The 25,993-nt window shown below is 39.4% G+C and overlaps 1 protein-coding gene across 6 annotated transcripts in view; it reads right to left on the reverse strand.

The window, feature by feature from the left end:
* Window positions 1-25,993, reverse strand: part of FTCDNL1 (formiminotransferase cyclodeaminase N-terminal like) — a 217,607-nt gene that overhangs the window by 140,390 nt on the left and 51,224 nt on the right. The window contains exon 5 of one of the 6 annotated variants that reach the window (XM_055290140.2): window positions 1,268-1,843. The exons of the other annotated variants lie outside the window; for them this stretch is intronic. Within the exon in view, the coding sequence (XP_055146115.1) occupies window positions 1,812-1,843 (32 nt within the window). The 3' untranslated portion in view covers window positions 1,268-1,811. Of the gene's footprint in view, window positions 1-1,267; window positions 1,844-25,993 lie in introns of those variants that run through there. 6 annotated transcript variants of the gene reach the window in all.

Here is a 25,993-nt window from a genome sequence, read left to right on the forward strand (position 1 = left end):
ATTTCAGGATCCCATCATCCCTGTTGTAGTGAGGGAGCCCAGTTCTCTAGCAGCAGGTCCCTGGCTTACAGAGAAAGCCTCCACTGAACTTCTCAGTGACGCTGGTCCCTCTCTGAGTGATGCATTTCATATCACTTTAGTCAACAGGGTGTCCTCTGTCCTGTCCCTGGAATGTAGTCAGCTGGGAGCATTTGCAATGTTTTGTAATACATCCATTCTTGAATGTACTCATCCTTGGGGCCTTTTGGTCCTTTTCTACCATCTTCCACACAGAAGTTCTGGCTTTTCTATTTAGTGTGGAGAAGTCATAACCTTCTCCAGTCTTCCAAGAGCCATCCTAGCCATGTGTTAGAAGGTGGAAATGCAACCAGCATTTTTGTCAGGGCATTAAATACTGTAGACTAGGACAGTGGTCCACTATCAATATGCTCTCCCTTACCCAATCTCACGCTCTGCCCTACAAATTCAGCATCTTCAGGATCCAGTCCCATATGGATTATACGGCCAGGTCTCACAGCTCATTTATTATATTGTCCCTTTCCTCCCTTAGCAGGCTCCCTCTTTCCTGGACAGATTATGTTGGAATTGACTCTATTTGTCTCATACTAGGCCAGGAGGGGTGGTGGAGGTAATTCCTGAGGGGTACGTGTTGTCTTAAAAAGCACGGGTCTCTGCAGTTTTTAATGGTGGGGGCTTTAGGGGGTGGGCATGCTAGCCTTGAACATTTACCAGCTCAGAGAGTTCCAGGCAAAAGGGGTTTTAAGGGTTTTTTTTAGTGCACCCACCCAGGTATCCCCTTTCTAAGACTCCCAACCAGGGCATGGCCTTGACATGATAGACTTTCTGGATCTGAGACTTCAACCTTCTATGGAGCTTTGCCATCCTGAAAATTATGGCCTAGAACTGACCCTCAGGTTTTTCTGTCCTTGATAATAGAGATAAGAATCTCTTTATATGTTCCTAAAGAGTTCCTCTGACATTCACAGTATCTCTTAAATTACTGATTACTGACTCAAAGGCATTCACTGTCTTTCTCCAGGGCATGGGATTGCAGTCCACAACAGCCATTCAATTCCATCATCCTCATAAGTACCAGTCCCCTCAGAATCTAACAAACCCTGAGATATTTGAGTGCATTCCTTTTACTGCTATCCCATCCCTGTTCACCACTGATAAAGTTATAATAGTTTCAGTGCTATAGAATGCCAGGGATCTTCCATGTTTCACCTGGCACCAGCAATAGTTTCCATATTGCCAGCTGGCCAGCAAGTAATGCAGCTCCAAAATCACATTCATTGTCTGCGTTCTCCAACCACTCCTGACACCAAATGTTTTGGTGATTAGATTCTAAGCCTGCAACCCCTGTTTTGGAGAACGTTTATTAGAGAATGCTCAGGAGTGATACGTGTGAGGGACTGAAGCCAGTAATATTAAGCAGAAGGAAAAGTTGAAAACAGTGTTGTTGTAGCAGACTCAGCTAATCCCCCACAGACTTCTCGAGATGTCTTCAGATGTAACAGCCCATCAGAGTTGGTTCAAATTGAGGCAAGGAGGCTAGCCTTTGTTTCCTTACACTGACCAGTCATTTCTCTGGGAGCTGATGAAAACTTGAGGGAAGCAACTCCATTAAGCCAGGAGCAATTTCCTGTGGGGGACTCAGCTGCACAGTTTCAGTCTCCAACATTCCTGCAGCTTGGGAAATCAGTGGCTTAGATCTCAGTCAGTGACTCCAGTCTTCCTTTTTCTGCTCCAGATATCCATGCTCATGTGCCTACCTCCTGCTATTAATGGTAGCACTGAGTAATATCTACTCATTCTCCACTGTTCCTCCTCTTCCCGCAACCTAGTTTAGAACATAAAGAAAGGAACTTAAGAAGGAAAAAAGAAAGAGAAAGCGAATGAAATGAGTACCTCTCGAGGACCTTATAGGTACCAGGCTCGGTACTAATCTCTTGCATATGTTTCTTCATTTATCCCTCACAACCACTCAATGAAATAAGGATCATTTCTAGTTTATAAAGAAACCGGGGCTCAGAACCGGCTGGTACAGTAGCAGGATCTCTTTTTTTTTTTTTTTTTGAGACAGAGTCTCGCTCTGTTGCCCAGGCTGGAGTGCAGTGGTGCGATCTCAGCTCACTGAAAGCTCCCCTCCCAGGTTCATGCTATTCTCCTGCCTCAGCCTCCTGAGTAGATGGGACTACAGGTGCCCGCCACCATGCCTGGCTAATTTTTGTATTTTTAGTAGAGATGGGATTTCACCTTGTTAGCCAGGATGGTCTCAATCTTCTGACCTCGTAATCCACCCACCTCGGCCAGGATCTCCTTTAAAGTGGCCATGGCCTCTTGGAATCCTGAGATAAGATAGGAAAGCCAGAAACTGATATTGCCCAAAGAACCTTAGGTTTCAGGGCCATATCCGTCATACAATGAGAACAAGGGAACAGATGTCTGACATCTAGCTCCAACAAGAACAATTCAGCTAAGGCTTACATACATCCCCAAAACAACACCTCACAACATCCGTCTCAGTTTTAATCACACTACTCCACTGTACTCGTGTTGCCAATTAATCATTCTAACAGCCTATGTCCCATGAAAAATGGCAGAGATGCTGCCTTTTATCCAATGGCATATCTAGTCCAGCACTGAAAGTGGCCTGCACAAGTATGGGATTTAACTAAACATCCTGGCATCAAAAGTACCACTTGGGTCCTCCTCTGCATCTCACATTACCAAAACTGCACACAACCCCTAAGTCAACTGTGCAAGGGAATGTTGGCAGGTGAAAGCAAAATATGCTAAAACTAAAGGTGTGGTAGACACTCTGTAGATAGAGGGTGGACCCCACCCAAACTGGGGTTCAGATATTAAGACTGATGATTCCACACACAACACTAAAAAGGTACAGAAAAGCTTGTTAATCACTGTATTAGTATACTCCAGAGAAACAGAATGAATAGGATGTGTGCATATGATTACATATTCCCTATATATACACACACATGTGTGTATATATATACATATGTATACATACACACATATACATGTGTAATATATGTGTACGTATATATATATATACACACACACACACACAAAATGTGTGTCTATGTGTGTGTGTGTGTGTGTGTGTGCGTGTGTGTGTGTATTGAGGCCAGGTACACTGGCTCACTCCTGTAATCTCAGCACTTTGGGAGGCCGAGGCAGGTGGATCACCAGAGGTCAGGAGTTTGAGACTAGCCTGGCCAACGTGGTGAAACCCTGTCTGTACTAAAAATACAAAAATTAGCCAGGTGCGGTGGCATGCACCTGTAATTCCAGCTACGTGGGAGGCTGAGGCAGGAGAATCTCTTGAACCCGGGAGGCGGAGGTTGCAGCAAGCCGAGATCGCGTCGCTGCACTCCAGCCTGGGTGACAGAGCAAGACTCCGTCTCCAAAAAAAAAAAAGAAAGAAAGAAAAGAAAAGAAAGAAAGAAAGAAAAGAAATTAGCTTGCAGAATTGTGGAAGCTAGAAAATCCAAACTCTGCGGGGTCAACCAGTAGGCTGGAGACCCAGGGAAGAGTTGATGCTGCAGCTCAAATCTGAAAGTGGTTTGTTAGCAGAATTTTCTTTTCTCTAAGGGAAGTCAGTCTTTTTCTATTAAAGTCTTCAACTGACCGGATGAAGCCCACTCAAACTATGGAGGGCCATCTGCTTTACTTAAAGTTGGCCTACGTAAATATTAATCTCATCGTAAGAATACCTTCACAGAAACAATTAGAAGAATGTTTGACCAAATATCTGGATATTATGGCCAAGCTGACACATAAAACTAGCCATCACATTCACATAATGAGGCTTTCTGTGGGGAAAAGGGTGACTCAAAAGCACACCCAAAAATGGTTTGAGAGAGCTTGGGAAAGAGGCTGCTTAGGGATTTTTGGCTGACAAGGGGGTGGAACGTTCCCACTCACGACAGAAGTTCATGTGGCCTGAACCTCCCTCCAGCGCCAAAGGAGGGAGCATGCAGGCTTTCTTATCCTGAATGTCTAAATGCGGGGCACAAGGGCAAGAAGAAGGGGTGCAGCTTAAAAGATATCAAAAAAATAGAATCAGGCTCTGTTTCGAAAGAAAATGTAGATTTCACTCCATTTAATGAATTAAAAAATATAACGATAGAAGTAGAGAACCAAGAGGAAGAAACATTAACCAAAGTAGATTTGACCACAGACACCTGCCACTTAAACAGGAGGTCCAAAACATTCAATCTGTAGTCCAAAACAGGAAGTCTGGTCCCAATTGAAGCTATCACCATACACAAAGAAGAATAATTTAGGAGATCACAACCAGCAAGCAAAATGTGGCCAGCTGATACATATTTAGGTCTAGAGAGGAACTAGGCATTATCTCGCTAACACCTCAATGATTCTTGCTCTCTCCCTCCTGAAAGCACATTTGAAGGAGCAAACACCTAAAAGCCAGTATATTTCTAGGTACTGAGGAATAAAAAACTGGGAACATGGTAGAAACACAGAAAAATGGTGACAATCTCTACTCAGTGGGATTACGCAGAAATCCCTGAAGTCATCTATTTTGCAGAGAACACATTCCTTAAGGTAAAATACAAATGCTGAAATTCAGTGCCCACCATTCCAAGGGTCTAAGGGCACCTGCAAGCACTTTCAGCCCCTTTAAGCCATTAGGAGACTTTAATTCCTCCTTCTAGGGAGCCAGCAGGGTGGTGAGCTCAACAAGCCTATAAATTAAGCCATGAGTCCTATTTTTCCAGCAAAGCAAGTTTAGAATGTACCATATAATTCTGCAGACTTGACATACCTCCATTAAAGGGTATGCCCACTGAGTGTGGGATTACAAAAAGAAATTACAGATTTTCTAATAAATGCCTCAAACTGCCAAGAGAATGTGGTTCTCAGGATATTTTTTCCCTTTGTGGCTGAAAATAAACATGTTCATTGCTTTATAGTTTCCTGAAATGATGACATTCTAGTATAATTGCAAATTCTTGTGACAGGCAAAGGATATTTACTGACTGGAATGCTCTATAAAGCGCATGAGTAATAAATAGCTCAGGGAAGCCTTTCTCAGTGGACATGAGTACCAAATAAGTCATCACAAGAACTTTCTTGGTAAGGAGGAACACTCAGTCATATCTTTTTCCATCAGATTATAATTGATAGACTTGCTCAGTCTTAAAATGTACCTCTCCAAGTTCTGAAATGCAAAAATTAGAGGTAAAATAAAGACTTAAAAGTCCTGTTTTCCTTATTATGTAAGTAAAGAGAAATCCAAATGAAATATCCACTACTATATTCAAACTATACACAGACAATATTTCTCAGAAATTGGCTCTATCGGCTGGGCAAAAGACTTTATTGATATTTGCTCAAGTAAAATTTTAACTAGAACTATGAAGTCAAAGTGAAACATATTCTAGAAGAGTTATTCACTGTACCAAGGAAGCTAAATTTCCCAAATTTACTGGACCAATTGTGTAAGTGTCCTTGCCAGTTACCTACACCTGACAATTATTTCATACAGAAGATCAGCACACAGACTAATCAGCACACAAACAAGTCATCTCAAGAGCAAATGGGGAAACAGAAAGCAAAATGGAAGACTGAAAATAGGAGAGGATTCTGGGAACACAGTGACCTGAATGCAGCTCTCCCTCCACCTTCCACATGTGCACTCATGATTTCAATTCATCTGCCTCTCTTGAACCAAAGGGCTCCCCTACACTCTTAGAGGAGAGAACCCCTGCAAAAAAGCGATGTGCCTCCAGGGATTGCACCAATCTTGGAGAGCAATGTCAGGGGTTCTGGATCAAGGACATAAGGACAATCAAACCTGGAAAACCATGGCCTGGTGTGGTTTGTGTACCCCAGATAGGGGCAGGGAACTGTGGTGAGAAGGGTGACATCGGCCTCCAGCAAATGTGCTTGAGATGGAGATGGTGACATCAGTCCTAAGTGTACGGGGTTGTCCTCGCTCCTAAGAGGAGCTCAATAGCCAGACTGTATCCTCCTTGACTCTGAAAGAACAAACATGCAAGACAACTGAGAGCTTCTTCCAGGGGGCTCAGCAGAGGACCACAGCCTGCAAAATGAGACACTTTGCTTTCACTACCTGCAAAAGTACCACCTCTTATCACAAGCCGACAGCTAGCCCTGATGAAATAAAAAGCAAAAAAATAGCAATCCATGGAGTTCCCTGGAGAACAGACTGTGGTTAAGATTGTTGTGCAGGAGGTGCTCTTAGGAGTGCCTGTGGAGTGAAGGAAGCAGGACTGGACAGAGAAACTGAACTAGGATGCAGCCACAGCAAAGACCTTATCCAGCTCTACAGGGACCTCTGGAGCCCAGATGGCCCACCTCACTAGGATGGGGCAAGGGGCTGCTGGGCCCTTATATCCCTGAGTCCACCATTAGATGCTGCCTGCCTCACAGAAGAAATTGACCAAGGGCAAATCCTGGGGAGGGACTCTGTTGAGAGCTGTGTTCTGCCAGCACTCCCAGCAGACTGTGGAATGAGTCTCTCATGCTGATGGGAATCTGGCAGCGCCCCACACCTCAGTCCACCGTTAGGCCATTCATCCCCATGTGCTTCATGTAACAAGTTCTGGGATCTGTTTCTCCAGGATTCTCACTGGTCTCTTCCTGAAAAAAAAGTAAAGATGAAAACTAGAGGGATCAATTGCCATGCTTCTCTTCGTGCTTCTGCAGCTGGTCTCAAAACCGGCCCATCTCTTCCTCTATTACCTAATCCAGGTTCCCCTTGTCCCTAGGTAGCACTTCTGCTGATCTAGAGAGCTTGGCAAAGTAACACACACCCTCATTTTTTGGGGTTCTGAGCCCTAGCCTAGGGCATGGCTGCTGCACTTGTCTATTTGATATCACAAGTGGGCAGGAGAATACCAAGAGATGCCACAGCAGATTGCCTTGGTGCCAAATACATTCTCCACTGCCACCATTAAGTACCAGCTCCTCTGCCCTATCCTGGTGTTACCAGGAAAAAATGTCCCTGCCAGAAGAGTCACTTCTTTCTGTGCCTGCTGTTCTCTTATGTCCCCTCATGGAAGTGCTCTTCCTCTAGGGAACCAAGATGTCTAACCCATAATGCCTAGAATTACAGAGACAGGAAGCACACAATCTCTGCCACAACGTACTCCATTCACATGCCCATTGTGCCAGCACCGAGTGACTGGTGTCAGAGTCTGGCTGATGACTTTCTCCTTCCACATAGATGTTCATATGATATTCAAGGCTCTCTTACTTCACGTCCACTCCCAAAGGTCCATCATGTCTCTTACTCAGACCTCCTTGTCTTTGGTTATCCAGTATTTCTCCCTCCAGGCATTTGACCAAACAGCCAGGATATAAACCATTACCTATATGTACACATTTATTCTTCTCTAAGAGCCATATTCTCAAGTGTGGAATATGCTACCACCAAAATCTGAAGCAGCTCCTCAGGCACTGTGCTTCCTTCCTACTGACAGGAGGAATATGATAACATTTCCTTTACCTTGGAGGTCATCTCCCAGACCACAGAAGCCCTATAAAACTTACTAATTTAATGGGCTCCTGAATCATCTATAGGTATTATTTCCACTTTCTGGAGCCTTGAACCTACTTGGTGCTTCTCTTTCATCCAATCAAATTAGCACAATGTCACAATAGATCGACATAATAGACCAGTAAGATATTCTGTAGAATATCTAGGCAGTTCATAACTCTTCAGAACTACAGAATGGCAGGGGGTGGGAAAGTTAATATAGCCCTAGAAAAAAACCATACATTCTCTTGTTCATTCCAAAGCATGTGAGCTATGTCTGATTCTCTTTTCTGTGGAAGGAGATAGAATAGAATACATATTTGGCAGACAAATGGTCACATACCATGTTTGTGAGATATTGTTTTCTCTTTCTTTCTTTCTTTCTTTTTTTGTTTTTTTGAGATGGAGTCTCACTCTGTTGCCCAGGCTGGCATGCAGTGGCACCATCTCGGCTTACTGCAAGCTCCGCTTCCCGGGTTCACACCATTCTCCTGCCTCAGCCTCCCAAGTAGCTGGGACTACAGGCGCCCGCCACCACGCCTGGCTAATTTCTTTTTTGTATTTTTAGTAGAGACGGGATTTCACCATGTTAGCCAGGATGGTCTCGATCTTCTGACCTCGTGATCCTGCCACCTCGGCCTCCCAAAATGCTGGGATTACAGGCGTGAGCCACTGCGCCCGGCCTTTGTGAGGTATCATTAATTTGCTCTACCAAAGACAGCAGAACTGGCACAAGAGCTACAACTGGAGCCACTATTTGTGAATTTGTGATAGTTCACTCTCATGCTCCAGGATCCATTTGGATTTTTTAGGAGGCTGACTATCGAATTAGAGATACGATTTCTTTACTTCTTCAATGTCTGTCACGCTTGGGCAAAATGATATTTTTAATCAACTTTATTGAGGAATAATTTACATACAATAAAATGAACTCATTTTGAGTGCATAGTTTGATGACTTTTTGACAAATGCATGAATCAATGTAATCAGTACCACCGCAATCAAAATACAGAACATTTCCATCACCCCACTATGTTCTTTTGTGACCCTTTTCAATTTACTATTTTGATTGAGGGGGAAAGTTTCAAAGGATTCCACGTAGCTTCTCTACTGTGAAGGTTCTTAACCTACAGTCCTGAGATTCAATGTGGGGGTTCTACCAACTGGCAGTTATGTCCACTCCAATAATATTCTGAGGGACTAGAGAGATGCTCACGCAGTGGGTTTGTGGGACTGGTGGACCTGAACCAGAACTCTTCCATTTCTCACCTGGCCTCCACATATCCTCCTAAGAGGGGGCCATGTTAAAACAGCAAGTTTCAATCTCAGTTTCTAGCCCATTACTTCTATTCAATAGTCCTCAAAATGTCTGGGACTTCCTCTTCCGTCACTGTTTCATAACTGTATACTATACATGATTTTGCAGGGTCCTTCATCCTTCAGATCCAGCCTCTCCTTCAGTCAGTGGCTTCCATGTCTAAAAACTCAGTTCTATAAATTAGACAAAGGACTATGACTTTTTTGGGGTGGTCATCCTTAACATATTGTCATCCATTCTTGACTTCTTCTGATTGTACAGAATAAGCAACCCTCTTGCTGACTGCCCATCTCTACAGATTTCTGTAGGTTTGGCACTCTTGGATATCACTTTCACTTGCTATTCACGATGATAATGTTGCTTGCTCTGCATTCTATCATATAGGGCCGTCAGGGCGCCTGGTTCTGAAGCAGCATTGCCTACTGTCAGCCCTAGACAATAGAAGATGCCACTAAGCTTTACTGCAAGGCCGTGGCCTGTTACCAGTACTTTTCTCATTATACAATAAACAAGTATTCTCCAAGCCCACATAACATAGTTGGCTGGTGAGTTTTCTGGCCCTATGTAGAATATCTACTTTAGTATGCCTACATCTCTGAGTCTTTTTTTTTTTTAAAGCCAGTCAAATTTAGCAGTGGGGGGTTTTATACCAACTTTAATGACACCAATGTTAATAAGTTCTCATATACATCTTTGGGTCTTTTGATCCACCCTTCAATTATTGGCCATCATAATTCTAATATTTCAATGTTACATGGTATGGGCCATCATTATCTCCAAGCTCCCTAGAGCTTAGGTATTAGCACCATCTTCTGGGACCCTGTTAGGGTTTAAAATCCTTTATATCAGAAGAGTGCTCATATCAATAAATTCTCCCTTATCCAGATTTATGTTCCACCTTCATCACACCAGCACTTTCAGGCTCCTGTCCCGTACAGCCTCTCCTGGCTCCTGCCTAGCCATGTTAGGTGGGTCCAGCAGCACCTTCAGGACACAATTCTCCTCCTCCCTCAGCAAGCCCAGCACTTCTCTAGACACATTACATTGTTCATCATGTGAGTCACTGGTCTAAAGCCATGCAACCAGGTGTGGTACCTTCTGAGTGGGGTCTTTCTGTGCCGAAAAAAAAAAAAAGGATTTTGTATCATGTTCAACAATGCTACAATGCTAGCTTTTGATGAAGAGGAGTGAGCCCAGAGTCTTCAGAGGAATTTGGGGATTCAAGATTCAAGATGATAAGTGCATCATTCCACATGTCCCTATTTTAAGTCTCAGGTTCCCATTCCCAACTGAGGCCCTAACCTCATGGTAGCCAACCTCTTAGGGTTGAAAATTTAATCTTCCTTGATGGCTCACTACCCTTATAATTAAGTTTGGGAACTGAACCTCAGCTTTTTCTACCCTCCATTTACAGGAGATGAAAGAGTCTTTATATGCTACCAACTAGGACTTCTTGGTGATTATCCCCTAACTTGTCTCGCTCCAATGTATTAAAGGCTCCTAGCAACAGCAATCTAATTCCAAAGTCCTTGTAATTACTACTCTCAAATGCCTGAGATACTCCTCCAGCAGGGCATTCTGGTCTACCTATGTATAATCCCTCCTCAGCACCATGTAAAGATTAGGAATTGCGCCAAGACTGTATGCCAGGGGCTATCAGTGCTCTATCTCACACCAGTGAATAAAGCTCAAGCGACTCTCCTGCCTCAGCTTCCTGAGTAACTGGGATCACAGGTGCACACCACCACACCCAGCTAATTTTTTGTATTATTAGTAGAGACAGGTTTTCACCATGATGGCCAGGCTGGTCTCGAAATCCTGGGCTCAAGTAATCCACTTGCCTTCACCTCCCAAAACGCTGGGATTACAGGCATGAGCTACCACTCCAAGCTTTGGCAACGTTAATTTTCTATCCCACATAGTCTAACATATTCACAGGTTCCCAGGATTAAGATATTGAGACTTTTGGGGGAGGGACAATATTCTACCTATCACATACATGCAATATAAAAACTTGCAGAACTCGTGTCAGAGGTTTGAAAGAAAATCTCAGAGACGAGAGAAGCATTCTTTTAAAATATTCTACATTGCCACAGCTCTTGGTGTCACAGACGATGACATTATATGGGGGAAAAAACACAAAAGTCAACTATATGACTTCCAATATTTTGACTGTAATCCTAGAGTCAATGGCATCTTAGATTGAAGGGAACAGAGTATAAATTCACAGATAGTCAATTTTAATATTTTATATTTAAGTAAAAATATAAAATACATAAATGTATATGAACACATACTTTTCCGAGGACATAATTTTGTTCTGCATCCCTGTGGTGACGGCGTCATTAGCACTAAATGCAAAATTGGAATTGTAAGCACTGCAGATTTGTATTCCATGCAGAAACTGGATTTCTGCACTGAAAATAATAACCAAAACATGAAAAGGCAAGGTGAATATGAGCTTGCAGGTAAGGCTTATAAGAGTAGAATTAAGGGCTAAGATGCTATAAGAAAAAGAACATAAACAATAATAGAAGATGAAAGCTTATTTTTCTTTCATAAAATAGTGCTTAAGTGAGCAGTCCTGATAAAGATGCAGTTTTTTCCATATGGCTATTCAGGGACTAGGTCCTTTCTCTCTTGTTGCTCTGCCCTCCCCAAAGGCATCTGTGCCCTTGGCATGAAGCAGGGGCTGGCATTTCTGCATTCTAGCTGAAAGAGAGGGAAGAAGAGAAATTCTAGGGGAAGATTTTTTTTAGTAGATATTTTAGCACAGCATATTCTATGATCACAGTAGAATAAAATTAAAAGTAAATAATAAAAGGGTCGCCAAAATGATCTCAACAACTTGGAAATTTGAAAGCACTCTCTTAAATAAACCTGAAGTAAATCCTGAGGATAAAATACAAAGAGAAATTAGGAACTGTTTGGATAATAAATCCTACAAGATATAGCAAGATCTTTGCAGAGAAAAATTTATTGTTTGCTATTACAGAAAAAGGGCCAAAAATTAAAGAATTAAATATCCCTCTTTAAAATTAGGACAATAAACACAAAATAAAGAAACTAGAAAGAATAATAATAAAAGGTGAAGTTAATAAAATAGACCCCCAAGTCTGAAAGAATAAACAAATTATAAAAATTTCCTTCTTTGAAAAGATTATAAAATGATGTTTAAAAAAAAAAGACTCAAAAGCCTGGTTAAAAATAAAGGAGAGATCCTAAAAATAAGAGCAATCGGATGTATAACAGATACAGAGAAAAGATTAAAAATTATGAGAATTCTGTGTGTAACTCTATGGAAAACAAATTTGAAAATCTAGAATAAATGGATAATTTGATAGCTGAATATAAGTCACCAAAATTACCCGAATGAAAACTTGAATATCGGAAATTACCATAGAAGAAAGCTATCATTTTGGAAAAAAAAAGAAGTCACTAGGACAATTTTATCCAATCTTCAAACTGTTATAGTTGTAAACTTATTTGAATTATTCCAGACTCTAGAAGAAAAGTGAAAACTCTTGAATTTATTTTATATTACAGCAATTACACCAAAACCTATGAAAGATGGTAACACAAAAAACGAAAAAACAAGCCACAGATTAATCTTACAGTGAATATACTGCAAATACTAAGAAAAACATCAGCAAAATCCCAAAGAAGTAATATGATATAACCAAGAGTAGTTTATTTCAGGAATGCAAGGTGGTTTAATGGTAAGAAATATATTAACATAATCCCTTACATCAATGCATTAAGGGAGAAGAATTATTGAAAACGTTAATAAATGCCAAGATGTTATTTGATATAATTCAGTAGTCATCTCTATTTCAAAAACATGAAAAATAATAGTAATAGAACACGACTTATAACACAGAATATTTATGAAAAAGCAAGCGTATATATTTTCCTAAATGGTAAACCATCACAACCATCTTAATTAAAATTAGGAACTTAGCAAGTAGGCCCAGTATCTTCATTATTATTTAATATTATCTCTGATTTTTGGAGAAAATTAAATAGCTTGCATAAGAATTGGAAATGAAGATATAAAATTACTTCTTTTCATTGGTAACATGAATCTATGCCCAGGAAGCCCACAAGAAATTCAAGTTTAAAAAATAAAAACTTTTAGAATAAATAAAGTTGACAAGGTAGCTGGATATAAGATAAATATCTAAATATCAATATATTTTCTCCATAGAAGTACTTAGAGATGGAAAACAGGAAAATATTATATTTACAGTAGCAACAAATAAAATACTTGGAATAAACTTTCCAAGAAAGATACAGGACCTGCATAAAGAGGATCACAACTCTACTGAAGACATAAAATAAGGTCTGGCAAGTGGAAGGATATACCAGGTTCTTGGTCGGAATACTTAATTTTATTAAAAAATATCAGTTATATAAATGTAATGTCATTTTGATTAGAATTTTGACAAGGTTTTTGCTTTTATGAGGGTGAGAAGAGAAACAATTATTTTATACTAAAACACTTTTGAAAGACTATATAAAAAATTAAAATTTCTGTATCGCATAAGACACTTGAAAGGCAAAAGAGACACAGTGGCTATAAGAAAAACAAATGCAGCTGGGTGCGGTGGCTCATGCCTGTAATCCCAGCACTTTGGGAGGCCAAGGTGGGCAGATCACCTGAGGTCAGGAGTTCAAGACTAGCCTGGCCAACATGGTGAAACCCTGTGTCTACTGAAAATACAAAAATTAGCCGGGCATAGTGTCGTGCACCTGTAGTCCCAGCTACTTGGGAGGCTGAGGCAGGAGAATAGCTTGAACCTGGGAGGCGGAGGTTGCAGTGAGCCAAGATCATGCCACTGCACTCCAGCTTGGGTGACAGAGTGAGACTCCATCTCAAAACAAACAAACAAACAAACAAACAAAAAAGCATCAGAGTTGATATACAAAGGGTTATCTTTGTAATATACAAACAGATCTCACAATTTGATTAGAAAAGGATAAAAAATAAATAGACAAGGATATGAATGGGCAATTATTAAATAAATATATTTTTTCAACAAACATATTCTTTAAACATATCCAAACTGTAAACCAGCAAATTCACTAATAGTTGGGAAACTGCAAATTAAAGTAACAATGAAATTTTACTTTACACTTAATTGAGTGGCAAAAATTAAAGAGAATCATATTTAATTCCCACTGCTGGCAGACACATGGGATAAAGATACAAATACTGCTAGGTATAAATTTGATGTGTTAGAGCTCTTTCAAAAGGTAATTTCAATTTCTATGAAAATTTAAAATATATAATATACTCTTTGACCCTGCAATCTCAACTTCTTAAAACCTATCCCACAGACATAAAAATACCACTGGCAAGTGTGGACATAGGTATTGTGATGTTTATTAAAGCATTATGCATAGAACAAAAAATGGAAGCAAAGTAATTAAATTATGACCCATTTACAACATGAAACATTAAGAAGCCATTAAAAGGAATAAATAGGAACTACTACATATCAATTAATTCAGAACTATTTCCATGAAATCCTGCTTATAACAATCCTGCTTTATTTTTGTACATGCATATATAGGTCTGTATATAATTGTATGAAAATAGAGGAAAAAAATTAAAAGATACCGTTTGTCAACATGGGTCACTGAGAGGGGGAAGAAAAAGGAGAAAAAAGAGATCTGGGAACCCAGCAAAAAGAGAAAGGAAAAAGTAACATTTTACTTGAAGAATGTGTAACATAATCAAATTATACATTTAAGTAAAGTTATAAACCTGTATGTGTGTATACAGTTTTTTAAAAATAGAAAAATTTAAACATCAACTATTAGATTATGATTTAAAAAGCATGCAACTGAATTAAGACCCAGGGGAAAGACAACATCATAAAGCACTACAATTTAGTCACTATGGTAACTTGCAAAGTATTTTTGCAGAGCTGCTCTCACAGCTCCCACACGTACAATCAAAACAAATATGCTAAACACTAAAATTTAAAGAGAATTGGTCATTTTATGTGTTGTATTAACACATTTAATAGTGTCATTGTACATAATATAAAATTTATGTTAAATCCATATAATGTTATGCAGTCAAGGCCATCTATTTTTGTTTACTTTGATAACTGTGTTTCCAAAGGACTAATAGTATAAAGAAAAATTTTTGATGGTGCAGTACAAAGTGATGAGAGAGACTACAAGCAAATATAATGTGCCCCATTCAAATATATATATATATATGCATATGTGTATATACCTATTTGTATATACTACCGCTATAGTGTATACTACATTTGTATATAGTATCACCTTTTATAAATTACATCACTTACATGAGCTAATTTCCATAACAGTACTAAAAGAATTAGCTATGTTACCGCCTTTAGAAGAAAATAATATGTAAATAAATAATATAGCATATTTTCCACTATGAATTTTGCCTTTTCCTCCATTTTGCCTTTTCCATTCAATTTTATGTGTAAAAAAAAATCACAGTAAATTTTGTTGAAAAGAAAAAGCAAATGGTGGGAGATGAAATTTTGGAAAAATTATTTTTCTATCATTCTTAATGATTCAAATTTCACAAATATTTGAAATATGAAGCCCCAAAGCAACTATGCAATCAAGTCTCCTAAAGTAGTAGGTGTTTTGGTAAATTTAGAAATAATTGATACTAGATTTTAAGGTACATTGAAGGTTGTTTCTCACCAGAGATCTCACTTCTATCCAACCAAATCTGCTATACCCTTCCAAAGTCCCTGCCTCATCCTGCAAATATTACATCCTCCTTTGAGGATCCTTCCCTGACTCTGTCCAGCAGAGGACTTTTTGCTCTTCCCTTCTGTCCTTACCACTGGTACTATACTTAGAGGGCTGTATATTCTTCTCCCTGCTTGGTTGTGAGCAAACAGGGCAAAGCCAAAGTCCAGTCATTTCTGTACCTTTCGTGCCTGACTACATACATGCCTACCAACTACCCACTCACGCATCACTTATTTCCCATTCTGTGCTCTTGCCCATGTTACCTCAATCTTTAATATTCTCACCCGTCTCGCTAATCTGTATTTCCTGCAAAACTGACAGTATTTCCCTCTGATGACTTCTTATCTCTACAGCCCACTTATTCCCAGCATAGAGATTTATCTCCTTGTGTCTCTGCACTGCTTCCAATTGCTTTCTAATGACTCCATATGTGCAACCTTTGTATCCAAAGTAAGATCTTAGACAGAAACGGTGGGTGCTATTTTTTTAATTTCCAAATATGCTAGTACTAAACATAAGTAATTTAACCATCAGTACTGGTTAAATTAAGGAATATATCTTTTTCCCCTCTAGATTCTTATTGTATTGTCAAATATGTTATTAATGTATAATTTTCTGATTTATATTTAATAGATAGATTAGGGAGCATACACACAAAAACAATGACCTCAAAATACTTCTGGAAAAGTGGTGAAATGAGTCTCTCTTCATGTCCCCACAAGGACCCAAGTTCCTTCCTCCTACTAGAAACAGCTCTTGATGCTAATTGCTGCTCTTATACATATGGAGTTAACATCTCTAACTGCCTGCAAGTATCTTTATACCCAAAGTTCCCTTAGAAACATAATGAGATGAGTGGAAATGGAAATAATACATGAGATCAGAAAAATAATAAAGTAGGTGAGACGTGAATAAAGGATAAATAATCCAAGGCATAATTCTTGTCTAGTCCTCAACAGAAACCCTCTGAGAGTTAGTTTCATATTTCCTGAGAATAGACGGAGGAGGGGGGCATTACTTGAGAAGCAAGTGAAAGAAACATAAAGTATATATGACTACCCATCATCAATAAAGAGTCATAATAAGGCTACCAAAACTGGAGAACAACAAAGGAATAAAAGTATTTTGAAGTTTGGTGCAGTCCATCTATATAGGCATTTTTCCCTTATGAATTTTCACCACAAAATTATCCATTCTTCAAAGCTAACCATGATTTGATCAAGACAATGAAAAATCTAAGACTATTTTTTGATATAGACATTTACATTTTTAAAAAAAGCTGAGTCCCAGTGTAACAATAAATGCATAGCACACATGAGTAAAGAAAATGGCTATCGGATTGATATTCCCCCTTAAACATATGGCATTGACATCAAGAACTCACAACCCCCCAGGCCACGACCTAAGACCAGCTGTAATGTGAATCCGCTAAAAAGTAGGGAAAATTCCTGTGTTGCATTAAACTTTAGTTTCTTTCCAGAGCTATTATTTTAACAGATACTCATTATACGTGTACTTCACTTCATTATCATTTTTTTCTCCGCAAGGTTAGTTCAAAGTGTAGGACCAAAACGTTATAGAAAGAGGTGGCATAAAGAGTAAAAGCTGCATTTCTAATTATCCCAGCTGAAGATCACTTTTCCATATGTTGATGTTCAAATGAGTCAGCACCCTAGTGGACTCCGATGGATAGAAATACTCTAAATTTCATCACTGAAAATACAGATACCTTGAAATTTTATAATTCCGGAAGAATAGTAATGGATATTAATCTTATTAATCCTATCTATTTGAGTACAGACTGGTGGAAAATTTAAGAGCCAGAAAATTTTTAATATATATCCAATGCTCCTGAAAGGAACTGGGTGGTTTTTATTCATAATAGTGGGCTGGCAATATTTGCATAGAAGAACCAGCATTCCTACACAAAAGTTTAAAAATAAAAAAGCATTGTGGCCAAAGCAAATATTTCTCACTTGAAGGAATAAAGGAGTGATGGATTATGCGGATCAGTGGCCCAAAGATTCCAAATGTACTAGATAATAACCACGTTTCTACTTCTCTATAGTACAAAACCTTGCAGCTTTCAGTGAATCCAATCAGAGGCTGGCAGCCATTTGTTATTCTAACTTTTCCTGGAGAACAACTAAGCCATTCTCATTAAATTAAGAACATTTGTCACATTCTGAGGATATTTTAATAATAACGCATTCATGGCCAGGTGCAGTGGCTCATGCTTGTAATCTCAACACTTTGGGAGGCTAAGGCAAGTGAATCACTTGAGTCCAGGAGTTTGAGACCAGCCTGGGCAACATAGTGAAACCTCATGTCTACAAAAAATGCAAAAAATTAGCTGGGCATGGTGACACGCAACTATAGTCCCAGCTACTTGGGAGGCTGAGATGGGAGAATTGCTTGAGCCAGTGAGACAGAGGTTGCAGTGACCCAAGATCATGCCACTGCACTCCAGCCTGGGTGGTGACAGAGTGAGACCCTGTTTCAAATACTACTACTAATAATAATAATAACAATGCATTCATGTTGTTGTCCTCCCAGACATCTTACCCTCTTGAAGAGGTGACAACATGTAGGGACTTTGGAGTCAGACTGACCCAAGGTCAGATTCTGGCTCCATCATTCAAAGCCATGTGGGCCTGAGAAAGTCATTTAACTTCAGTTAAGCGTTAGGTTCCCTATTAGAGAAAAGGAAATAATAAAAACTTGACATGGACTGCTGCAAAATGGCCAACCCAATGCCTGACATACAAGGCACTCAATAAGTGGTAGCTGATAAAATTACTTTTCCACTATGGCACTGACTGGAGAATAAGAGACCCTTTGACCTTAGTAATCTTGTAATTTGTCTTTTACCCACTTGTTAGGCTAGATCAGACATGATGGCTGAACACAGGGTGGCTAGAGAGAAGAGTTATCGCAGGTTTCTTCCAGCTGAACCTCAATACCTCACTTTCCTCCCAATACAAACACGTGGTTCTTTCTTTCTCTCTGCTCAGAGGGCATCTTATTAATGAGGGCTTTCCTGAACACCTTACAAAAACGTCCTCCTTATTCTTCTTTATATTTCTACATGGTACTTACATCACATGAACATTTTTCCATTTCTTTTTATTTGTAAACTGCCTGTCTCTTGCCACTAGAAAGCAAGCTCCCTAAGGGTAGGGACTTTGTCTTATTCACAGCTCTGTTTCTTATGACCCTGAGTGGCACACAGTAGATCAACAAATATTTATTAAATAAGTAATTTTCTCAAAATAATAAACTGTTTCCTGCCAGGCAGTGATCAGGAAACACCAGAAGGCTGGCACTTCTTCCAAAACTAGTGGATCTCATTCAAGGAGCAGGAGGGTCCCCTGTGCTGACCTCCAAGCTGAAAATGACAATGGAGACTTTGAGAAATGTTTGTCTTTCTGATCTGTCAATGTACTGTCTATATCTCATTGTCATCATATTTCCTTTTGTTGTCTCGGTAAATGCTATTATCTCTCTTAATTTCAAGCTCTTAGGTAAAAGCACTATGTCTATAACATTTTCTGCCACTGCTAAGTTTTAGATACTTAGTACATGCTGAGGGGTGATGATTTTTGCTATGTGGAAAGGATAGCAGGCTCTTAATTTTGGCCTCAGAGACAATCTTTACATCCTAGAAATGATATAAAATAGATTGAGAGATATCAACTATATCTTCTAGAGATACATGTTATTGAAAAAAACACAATAGAACATGCAAAAGTGATTCTGATTTTAAAATTTTAAACAGAATTAAAAACAAGGTTTTACTTTTTTGTTATTGTTGCTTAAAAATTTTGTGCAAGTTTATCATGGTGACAATAAAACAATGAATAATGCCAGAATAGTTCAAGAAAAAGCAGAATTTTACCTGAGTTATTTAGAATAGTTGCTCCAAATTGCTATCTTCCTATGTATCATATTAAGTAATGAACTTTAAAATATTGATAGTCATCAAAATACACACATCCAGTGGACTTATCCTCAACTGAAGCATATTTCTCTAGCAAACAGTACCATCACTGAAGTCAAAAATATGTGAACTGTAATTATAACACTCACAAATTGTATACCACTTTAAATTGACTTTATTGAATTACAATTAAGAGACTATTGACCTTTCAGATGTTGAGTGCACTTGGTTTTAGCTTTAAACAATCAACTGTAGGCCAGTCGTTTCTTCAAGTCGATGTCCAGATTTTAAAAGATAATTGAAGATTCTGAATCACATACTCATAAGCTGATTAATTGTGACTGACACAGTCCCTGCTGCTAAAGTCTGGATCAATGGCAAATTTACTCATATTACAAAATTTACTCATGCAATGGTTTCCTTTTGTTAAGTAGTATCCTTAAAAAAAAAATTCCCATTCAATCTACACCAAAATGTCCTTTCTGGCTCAGAAAACAAGTAGTAAATATTTAATAGTCTTTTAAATATGTGTAACCCTTTACAAAGTAAACTGTGTTAAGTTGTAGGACTATATGACTTAAGCCCTCACTGACCAACTCTAAACTGTGAGATCCAAATGCTGGCAGTCAAAAATCTCTCCTTTGCAACTTCTCAAGGAACTGACCACTAAATAACCCAGAAAAAAAGTAAAACATAAAATAATCCCACCTTTTATATGATCAAATAGCAGAATCACCACCACAATTACAGCAATAGAGCATTATTGACATGTAGTATGGATGCTTATAAGCGATAGCAATCATTTCTAATGAGAAATACAGTATAATATTGAATAGTTATAAAGATATACTTTCAATTTCATTTTCAATCTATGTTCATTAGCAACAGTGGAGGCCAAATCTTATTTAAGTAGAAATGAATTTCAGTATGCAGAATGAATGAATACATCCATTTATGCAGCAGGTGAAATTCCACGAGATAAACATATATTTATTCTAAGTAAGCAGAAAGCTACATATTACACTGTCTGGGTAGAAATACCTGAAATTTCATGCTTTTGAGTGCCTTAATTCTTTTTTTATTTACAAAAAAGTCACACACCCAAAATGCTATTTTAAAATCAAAGAAATCTGTTCTGAATCTCATTTTACTATTTAATAGAGCAGCTGAAAAATGACTTAAAGATGTGGCCATATGGTGTGAAAATCCAGAATCAAGGAAAGAATGAGATACTGTAAACATGTAAAAAGCAATAAAAGGAGGCAACTCTAAGCTCAGTTAATGAAAAGCTGATGATGGAGACTGTCTTTTATTGATTACATTTGAGGACACTGACTCACTGGTGTTTTCCAAAACATAAATTCTGCATTTCAAGTGTTTGAGAGATTCAGCTAAGTCTCTTTCCCTCAGCCTAGAATTGTTTCCACAGAAAGACTCCATAGAATAAATTACTGAACCTTCCAGCACAGCTCAATTAACTGAATGAAGCCGGGAGAGAAAAGCTCCAATCTGGTAGCCACAGAACAGAACCTGGCATCGTTTTTGCTTAAAGAGTTTACAAGTGGATCATGGGGCATTTAAAAGACAGCCTGAATTTAAGAGTAAAGACAACAGGAAGAGGCATGAGGAGCTCCAACTCACACTTTTTCCCACTGGCGTTTCTGCAGGAAGTAAGTCAGGTGTTTGCATTCTCGAGTCATTTGATGTCTGTCTTTATGAGGAATTCTGGTGTCTCTACCCTCTTTCCCCAGCCTCACACATAAGTTGAGCCAGACTTTCTGTTCCCTAGAAGTTCAGAACAGCTTTTTCCTTTAACTGTCCCTTATAAATGTAACTCAACTTGCTGCAACAAAACGTGAAGTCACTTGGTAAATGATTAAACCATCTATACCTAGAGAGTTGTCTAGTTCTGACTCAACACCAGGGCTTAGAATTCAGCTATTCGTACATTAATTTATTTAGCAAAGGTTTTCTGAGACCAGGTATTGGAATTACCAAGTGGAATAAAACAGCCCTGTTCTCAAAGATCTCAGTCTAGTGAGAAAAACACCCTTGCAAACAAAAGTTATAATAAATGAGTTAAATACCCCAGCCAAAGTGCATAAAATTTTCAGAAGGAGCTTCCAAATTGGGAAAGTGCTACAGGTTCTGTGGAGGTACAGTTCACCTATGTCCTCAGAGCAATTTTACATTTCACTTCATGGGACACATGAGGATGAGCTCAAGGCATCTGAGGCATTTCCCTCACTTCCTTGAAAGAGTAGCATGACCCTTCTTCTCATCCATCCCTTCCTCTTCACTCCACCACGTGAGTGGCAGAGAGAGATCAGAAGGGCCCTGAGGTTGACTTTCAGAACAAGAAAGTTAGACTCTCTCTCCCCTTGGTTCTCCCAAACCACTTGGTGACAAGACAACAATAAGGAGGAATCATGCTAACAATCTTACGGATTGCTTACACATCAACTGCTGACTGTTGCCCTCAACCATACATGATCCCACAGCCAAATAAGTCAATAGCTGTGGAAGTCGGGAAAACCACAATGTAAATGCTGAAAGCCCCACACTGTACCAATGGCGTTTTCTTACAAATAGATGACATCCTCATCAGTAGCAAGTGTTGAAAACACAAGGAATGCCTGAAGGATGGGATGGGGGTGAGTCTGTGAGGAATTCTTGCGGAAAGAAGAGAGATATTTGTAACAGCTGAGAGGAAATCCTGACACACCAGCCTCCAAAATCAGTAGGCCGCCTTTCAGCCTAGGGTTCCCTCCTGCTTGGGGAATTTGGCCCCTTTCCAATGGCAGTGCCCTCATGTGCTACACTGAAAATAAAACAAAGGATGCCATTCATCATATTTTTCAACAACTGGTTTCTTTTCTTAGTTTGAAAGAAAAACTTGGCAATCGTAAAGCTCAGTTTTTTTATTTTTATATATTTTCTTCTTCATGTCAAAATAAACTGGAAAAGAAAAAAAATAGCCAATGGTAAGAAAAGGAAAATACACAAAATCCTTCAGAGCTTAGTTGGCCACACACGGCCACTCGACTGACACCAAACCGTGGAACGCATCTCTCTCAAGTTCTCCCAGCCCAAAGAGCCGGCTGCCTTCTGCTTTTATAGATGTGGCTACTTAGAGAAATTCAAATAGGCTCCCAGTGTTAACTATGCTGCATATTTACTTTAATCAAAGTGACATTTCCCAGATGGTGTCATCCAGAAAACCTCATCTGAAGTGAAGAGTACAAGAGAATTTAGCAGCTCATTCCAGGGAAAATTGAATACAGGTGCTCTCCCATTTTAAGATGACTCAGTTTACAAAAATATAAAACTATGTAACAGACACCCTTTTGGCATGAATATCCCACCCCCATAGAAATCTGGTACCTGAAATTGGTACCAGGCAATCCATATGAAGGTGTGAATGTATAAATGATAACATCTCTACATTATCAGCTGCACAACCCTAATACTCTTGGGTGTTAATTCTGAGCCTGAATGTTTTGCCATTCCCAGACCCTTCCTTTCCTGAGCACAAGGAAAGGTGAGAAAGAAAGTGCTTGAGACAAGAAGCTGCTCTAAGGTGCCTCTCAAAATTAGTAGATCTAAATGCATTATTCACTGAATACCCAGAGTCTCCACGCTGTAGGTAAAACAGCAGCTTCCTCCATGGAGGTTACAGGATAATCACTTTCTAATCACAGTATAATAATACACTATGATAAATCACAGTATAATAATACACTGTGATTATATAATAATCACAGTATAATCACTTTAGTAATTAGTTAATTGTGACGTGAGCTAGGAAAGAAAGGACAGGCATAACGGAGCATATAACCTACCCTGGTGATCTTAGGAGACTTTCCTGAGGAAATGGCATTGTCACTCTAGGAACTGGAGAGCAAAGGGTAAAAGAATAGACTTTAGAAAGGACAAACCTATACAGTAAACCTGGTCCTGCAACTTACGAGATATGTGACCTCAAGGAAGTTACTTAACTTCTCTGAGCCTCCGTTTCTGTACCTGTAGAGTGGGAATAATATTGCTCTCAGAGGGATGTTGTGAGAATTAAATAAAGTAATAGATGTGCCAAATGCTGAGCATGTATTCAGCACATGGCCAGGTCCAGGTTCTGTGAAGCCGGAAGCTTACACCATTTTGAGTACCATCATTAAAAAATAACCCCAAAATAGGTTTGTAAGTGAATTTGGAATGAGAAAATAAATTACAACAAACTATACATTTTTTAAAGCAGAGAAATACTGTAATTATTGTGAATTCCAGAAAAATAACATATTCTTATTATCTGTTTTCCACATTTTTATGGCTACTCTTTTTATACATGTTTTCCACATTTTTATGGCTACTCTTTTTCACCTAAGCAAATGATAGTAATCTGTCATTTTATATAAACAGAATATAAAACTAATTCATTCCTTTTTTTTAGAATGGTTGATAGAAATGTGTTTTTAATCACTAATGTTTGGGATACAACTTTCCCGATAGGCAAATTCCCATGGGACATACTTGTTCTTGATAGCTATACCACAGATTTGTTCCTCTAGAAACAGAAATTCTCATCAATTCTGTTTCCTACAATTATCATAAAAAATGAAATAATCTGGTGTCCTTATAATTGTATATACTACATCAACATATACATAAGTGCAGCTGCAGCTTCTGTATTGGATGGACATTATTAAAAACCACATCCTTTGCTTACAACCTTGTGCTGCCAATAACTAGAAAGATTTTGCACAGATTAGCTTCTGGCTCCATAGCTTTTGACCCTCGTTTTTCCTCCACTTCTTACATACTTCTGATGCTGGGTACCACAGGACACACTCACCTGTGATGGTCCTCTGGCTCTGCTTTGTGAGTCACAGCACTGAGTGAGCCATCACAGAGGGCAAGAGGAGTACTCCTGGGAGCCGTTCCTACACTGGAAGAGCTGGTAATGACTTTACTACACACGGATGTGACTATGAACCACACAAATATTCACAACTCAACTTCTCCTTTATCTGAGTCCAAAAATGTCCCACTCCCAGAACCAGCCATATAACTCATGGGGCCCAGTGCAAAATGAAAATATGGGTCCCTGCTGGGGGCAGTGGCTCATGCCTCTAATCTCAGCACTTTGGGAGGCCCAAGCAGGCAGATTTCTTGAGCTCAGGAGTTTGAGACCAGCCTGGGCAACATGGTGAGACTCCATCTCTATCAAAAATACAAAAAAAAAAAAAAAAGCCAGGTGTGTGGTGGTACTTACCTGTGGTCCCACCTACTCTGGAGGCTGAGGTGGGAGGATCACTTGAGCCTGGGCACAGAGGTTGCAGTGAGCCAAGATCACACCACTGCACTCCAGTCTGGGTAACAGATTGACACCATGTCTCAAAAAAAAAGGAATAGGCCGGGCGCGGTGGCTCACGCCTGTAATCCCAGCACTTTGGGAGGCTGAGGCAGGCGGATCACAAGGTTAGGAGATCGAGACCATCCTGGCTAACACGGTGAAACCCCGTCTCTATTAAAAATACAAAAAATTAGCTGGTCTTGGTGGCGAACGCCTGTAGTCCCGGCTACTCAGGAGGCTGAGGCAGGAGAATGGCATGAACCTGGGAGGCAGAGCTTGCAGTGAGCCGAGATTGAGACACTGCATTCCAGCCTGGGCGACAGAGCGAGACTCCATCTCAAAAAAAAAAAAAAAAAAAGGAATAAGAAAAAAAGTATTCAGAATTTCCTGACAGTAACAGTAGAACATTGAACCAAGTATAGGACCCTGTGCTATTGCACAGGTTGCAAGCTCGTGAAGCCAATACTAGCTGCTCCGCTGCCACTCATCATGAAAGGACATATAACAAAGAAATAGAGGTGGTAAGAGACAGCAGTTTCAACAGATTGTGCCTAAAATATCTAACTTGTATACATTTCTCAAAATCATACGACCATGTAAGCATATTACTAGGGCCTGTGAACATATTACCCAGGCCTTACTAGGTCTCCATACAAGTGAGGGCACCTACATCTTACGTATCACTAGGATAATGATAAATCTGTTCCCACTGAAATGCAGTAGGAGCTCAATAAATGTTTATGAATGAAGCTTCATCCTCAGGGACTTTACAGTCTAGCCAGCAAAACAAACAACATCAGTAAAACCCTGTAACAAGTCAATGTGTCAAGTCCATAAACTAAAATTGCATAAAATGTAGGGATGTGAATTAAAAGAAATGACCAGGTGACTCTGCATGGTTAGCCAGCCAGGAGTTCTGGAGCATTGGCTGCACAATCCACAACCATCCTGTTTCTAGCAGCAGTGTTGGCCTCGCCTGGTGGCAATTTTCCTCCTTGATTTAAATACTGACGGGGACTACTCTGGGTCCTATGGCTGACTTGGCTATTTCAAGATAGTGGGAGTGATTTCAAGCAT

Source organism: Symphalangus syndactylus, chromosome 8 (genome assembly GCF_028878055.3).
Source record: "Symphalangus syndactylus isolate Jambi chromosome 8, NHGRI_mSymSyn1-v2.1_pri, whole genome shotgun sequence".
NCBI classification, from domain to species: domain Eukaryota; kingdom Metazoa; phylum Chordata; class Mammalia; order Primates; family Hylobatidae; genus Symphalangus; species Symphalangus syndactylus.